Here is a 5116-nt window from a genome sequence, read left to right as displayed (position 1 = left end):
TGACTCCTCCCTCCCCCAAAGGGAGCCCAGCAACTCCATCTCCCAAAGGAACCCCCACTCCCTCTGCTGTGACTTCTCCTCCCCCCAAAAGGGGTCCAGCAACCCCACCTCTCACAGGAGACCCTGCTCCCCCATCTGTGGCTCCTCTCTCCCCCAAAAGAGCTTCAGCAACTCTGGCTCCCAAAGAGTCTCCAGCAACTCCAGACCCCAAAGAGGCCTCAGCAGCAGCATCACTCAAAGGAACTCCCACTCCTTTAGCTGTGGCTCCTCCCTCCTCCAAAGGGACTCCGGCCCCCAAAAGAGCCTCAGCAACTCCAGACAACAAAGAGGTCCCTACTTCCCCAGCCGTGACTCCTTCCACCAAAAAAGCAACAGGAACCCCAGTCCCCAAGGGAGTGCCCACTCCCTCAGCTGTAATTCCTCCCTCCCCCAAAAAGTCTCCAGTCCCCAAAGGGGCCCCAGCAACCTCATCCTCCAAAGAGGCTCCCACTCCCCCAACTGTGACTCCTCTCTCTCCCAAAGAGGCCCCTACTTCCCCAGTTTCAGTCACATGTCCCTTGGGGTCCACTGCCCCTCAGGCATCTAAAGGGCCCCCAATAAAGAAAGGCCCCACAGCTGTCAAAGCAGTGCTTGATGGTTCAGCTCCAGAAAGTGCAACAGTCATCACAACTCCCACTCAGAAAGGTCCAGCAGCCAAGAAGAGTTCTATGTCACCACCTGTGTGCCCAGATCCCTCAGCTCAGAATGGTACTAAAGGACCCCTTCCAGCTCCTCTACTGACAGTCTCTACTCAGAAAGGTTCTTCTCCAAAGGCTCCAAAAGCCCTCCCTGTCTCTCCCTTAAAAGGCAAAGATTCTTTCCATTCCCCAAAGGGCCCCTTGCCTCCTCCTCCTGAGTCAGAGACATCTACCCCTTCAGCAACAGCTGCCCCAGAGAAGATACTTCCTAAAGCTGGATCAGTGTCTGTCTCTCCAGCACCTACCCCATCAGTGTCTCTGCCTCTTGCTTCCTCCCCAGTTCCCCCTCTGCTTCCTAAACAGCAATTTCTGCCGTCCTCACCTGGGCTGGTGCTGGAATCACCCTGTAAGCCCTCAGCCCCTGCTGATGAGGATGAGCTGCCGCCTCTGATTCCCCCGGAACCAATCTCGGGGGGAGTGCCTTTCCAGCCGGTCCTCGTCAACATGCCCACCCCCAAACCTGCTGGGATCCCTGCCCCAACCCCCTCTGCCAAGCAGCCTGTTGTGAAGAACAATAAGGGTATTTGCCTTGGTTTGCCGTGTGCATGGTGTGTTGCCCACAACCCTCCCGGGCTACCCACCAATACTAACCATAGGATGCGCCGCTTTCTCCAGTATATCTGCTTGTGTTTGGGCATAGAACAATAAGCTTAAATGCAGAAACTACAAATGTGAGACAGAATCTTGGTTTTCGCCTCAGATAGGCCATTGTGTATTATCTTGTGTAGTGTGGTCCAGACTAACTCTGGGTCCATCATCTTTCTTACCTACCTGATCTGACACTGAAAACCAAGACCTTCTAGACCTTTAATTTGCTCTAATCTCTACCACATCACTAACCTTGTCCCTGGGCCTGGGATTTGCTAAAATATTAGGAAATGTAGAACTGCTTGAATTTCTTCACATCTTACACTTAGTAATAACCAGTGCCCAGGGACTCTTTTACTCCAAGACCTATTTTCCCTAGCCTGAGAATGGTGGAGGTGTATGCTTTTATCCTCAGTAGTCCATTGATGCTTGGCCTTTGAATTGAGAGAAACGAGTTACATTTGGAAGAAATGGATGAGGTCATAGGACAATTATCTAGAAGTGACTATTAGAACTATAGATCAAAAAAAACACTATAGATCAGCATTTTGAGAATCTTTGGGTTGGTTGATTAGATCAAACTACTAGGGATAGTAGTTTGAAAATAAAGCTAAATGTGTACACAACTGCTTCTGGCCTCCCCCAACCCAGTTTAAAGGATGAGGGGAAAGTGTCCTCTCTCTCAACCCCCTCAAGACCGCCTCCACAATGTCATCTTAACTGTTTTCACTGAAGTATACCTGGAGGCACCTTGCCTACCAGAACCTTTCTAAGATGGATGGGCTATTGGGTAGAATTTGGCATTGCATAAATCATTGGTATTTGCCTGTGCCAAGAAGTGAAGAACTTGAAGGAAAAGTAACAGTTATATAAAATGCTGAGCTGTGTCTAGTGTTTCTGGGGCTGGGTCTTTAATGGATGTGTACACACTAGTTTGTGACTAAGTTACAGGCTATCATACTGTACAAGCCAACTTCATACAAGTCCATTGGTTTGCATTAAATTCTCTGAGGTCTGGTGTATAAAACCAGTGACTTTTGGTCTGGGCAGGCCATGGTAAGGTGCCTTTTGTAATCTTCACTATATAATAGTAAAAGTTATTTGCCATTTTAGGGTCTGGAACAGAATCTGATAGTGATGAATCAGTCCCAGAGCTTGAGGAACAGGATTCTACACAGGCAACCACACAACAAGCTCAGGTGGGTATTAACTTACTAATGTAAGTACTTGGGTCAGAGAAACATTGGTGAACCAGTGTTGATCAGAGAAAGCTGGCTTATGCATTTGGAGCTGTGAACTTTTGTAAAGGGAAAACCACATGGGGATTTTGGTATCCAGGTCTTACATTCCAGTTTACTCATAGCTATTTAATTTTCTTAGCTGGCAGCAGCAGCTGAAATCGATGAAGAACCAGTCAGTAAAGCAAAACAGAGCCGGAGTGAAAAGAAGGCACGGAAGGTAAGAATTGAAGTTATAAACAAGAGTTAAAGGTTCTGATGAAGCAACTTTCGAAAGGGGGAATCTGTAGTGGGACTCAGGGTTGTGGCAGGAAGCCTGGGAATCAATGATGTATTCCTATGTAAACTTTTCTTCACCCACAGAAAGTCTTTGCTTAGAATGTAGTTTTGTTGAGTTTATTTCCTAAAGCTGCTTCTAAAGAAGTTGACAACCTGTTATTTTTTATTCTTTAGGCTATGTCCAAGCTGGGTCTTCGACAGGTTACAGGGGTTACTAGAGTCACTATCCGGAAATCTAAGAATATCCTTTTTGTCATCACAAAACCAGATGTGTACAAGAGCCCAGCTTCAGATACCTACATTGTTTTTGGGGAAGCCAAGGTAAGGAAGGTTTTCTTGAGAATTGCTGTAGACCAGGATTTCTCAACTTCAGTGCTGTTGACATTTTGGATCAAATAATTCTTTGTTGTAGAAGGGCTATCCATTAAGCAGTATCACTTGCAGTTGTAATAACCAACAAAATCTCCAGGCTTTTGATAGATGTCCCCTAGGGAACAAAATCACCCTCCAATGGAGGACCACTGCTTTAGACATAAGCTATTTCTTTGTCTACAGGGATATATCAGTATAATCTGAGTGAGATCAAGCGATTTAAAGCTAGGTGGTAAGTTAATGTGATTTAGATTTAAGTTAGTTGGATTTAGAGTGAGAGTTTGGGAAAGATACCATTTTGTTGATTTACTGCAGTTGATCTACTCATTTGAATGTGTACTTTCTGTCCTATAGATTGAGGATTTATCTCAGCAAGCACAGTTAGCAGCTGCTGAGAAATTCAAAGTTCAAGGTGAAGCTGTCTCAAACATCCAAGAAAACACACAGACTCCAACTGTACAAGAGGAGAGTGAAGAAGAAGAGGTATATAAGGAAATCTTTTGTATCTTAAATCCTTTCAAGATAATACCATGTTTGTATTGATGGGTGTGTTCTATATGGTTTTAGGCTCTTGAACTCCATCAGTTAAGTAGCTTTTGACTTAAGTACTATCTGTAGATTCAAGTGATGCTTGACAACTCTTGAAGTTGTTCTTGCCTTTAGTTTATTATTAAGTATTTTTTCCTTATCTTAGGTTGATGAAACAGGTGTGGAAGTTAAGGACATAGAATTGGTCATGTCACAAGCAAATGTGTCGAGAGCAAAGGCAGTCCGAGCCCTAAAGAACAACAGTAATGATATTGTAAATGCTATTATGGTAAGTATCCAAGCTTACTCTTTGACTCCGTCTTTTCTGACCAGTTGTGGGTGACTATTTTTTGTACTTAATATCAGCCAATTAAGAAGCCTCTTTCCAGAGTCTGTTCTGAGTTTCCTTGGATTTTAGTGATCTGTATTCTCTGAATTTGCCTGTAACCACTTCTGATGATCTCTTTTCTCTTACAGGAATTAACAATGTAACCATCTGAAAAGAGGACCTTTTTTTTGGTGTTTCAAAAGAGTAACTGCAGCTGGGTTTGAAATTTGTACTGTTTCTATCATTAATAAAGTTATGGCTTCTTGTTGGATGAACTCTGGGTGCTTGATCTCTTTGGGGTGTGGGGGGACAGAAGCTCTAGAAATGAGAACACATTTATTTGTAACTCTTAAGACCTCAGCTTCAGTTAAAGAGGTTTAATGCCACAGGTTTCCCTTTTAATAATTATCCTCTCCTCTGACCTATGATCTTTCTGAAAACATATTGGGACTCATCTGGCCTCTTGTCATGTAATAGCTTGGTACAGGGTTGGAAGTAATAGATGTGAAATGCTTGCCACAGAGGCCAGATGAGGCCCAGTATGTATTCAGATAGTATTTTGTAAAAAAGTGAAGATACTAGGACTTCCCTAGTAGTCCAATGGCTAAGACTCCTTACTCCCAATGCAGGGGGCCCAGGTTAAATATATTTTGAAGGAAGGTACCTCATGAAGGAGAGATTTTTGACTATAGACAGTGCACATGCAGTGCTCTTAGACATACAGACATATTAATCTATAAATTATGATTAGGTAGCCATAATGGTGCTACAATAATAAATGAAATCAGAACTGCTCCAGGCAAACTGGAGTTTGGTTTAGCCAGTCATGATAAATACACAATACAGATAACTAGAAGTCATAAGAACAGTGAAGTTTCTGAGTTGCTCAGTCGCATGCCAAGCTTCCCTGTCCATCACCCAACTCCCAGAGCTTGCTCAAACTCATGTCCGTTGAATTGATGCCATTCAGCCATCACTTCCTCTGTTGTCCACTTCTGCCTTCAATCTTTCTAAGCATCAGGGTCTTTTCTAATGAATCAGTTCTT

General features: G+C 43.9%; 1 protein-coding gene across 8 annotated transcripts in view; it reads left to right on the top strand.

Annotated features, from left to right (window-relative positions):
* NACA (nascent polypeptide associated complex subunit alpha) overlaps positions 1 to 4345 on the top strand; it is a 10480-nt gene extending 6135 nt beyond the window's left edge. For 4 of the 8 annotated variants that reach the window (XR_005719673.1, XR_005719672.1, XR_005719671.1 and 1 more), the window contains 7 exons: positions 1 to 1257; positions 2439 to 2524; positions 2706 to 2783; positions 3017 to 3163; positions 3569 to 3697; positions 3909 to 4031; positions 4220 to 4345. The exon at positions 1 to 1257 is cut by the window's left edge. Coding sequence is in view for 5 of the 8 variants with exons in the window: in XM_040232984.1 (XP_040088918.1) it covers positions 708 to 1257; positions 2439 to 2524; positions 2706 to 2783; positions 3017 to 3163; positions 3569 to 3697; positions 3909 to 4031; positions 4220 to 4234 (1128 nt within the window). In the remaining 3 variants the exon portion in view is untranslated. The remainder of the gene's footprint in view (positions 1258 to 2438; positions 2525 to 2705; positions 2784 to 3016; positions 3164 to 3568; positions 3698 to 3908; positions 4032 to 4219) is intronic. The other 4 variants (XM_040232985.1, XM_040232988.1, XM_040232986.1 and 1 more) reach the window with 1 other exon arrangement.
* The last annotated feature ends 771 nt before the right edge of the window (positions 4346 to 5116 follow it).

This window comes from Oryx dammah, unplaced genomic scaffold, assembly GCF_014754425.2.
Source record: "Oryx dammah isolate SB20612 unplaced genomic scaffold, SCBI_Odam_1.1 HiC_scaffold_29, whole genome shotgun sequence".
NCBI classification, from domain to species: Eukaryota; Metazoa; Chordata; class Mammalia; order Artiodactyla; family Bovidae; genus Oryx; species Oryx dammah.
The sequence above is the reverse complement of the archived record's forward strand: the minus strand, read 5'-3'. Positions and strand labels throughout refer to the sequence as shown.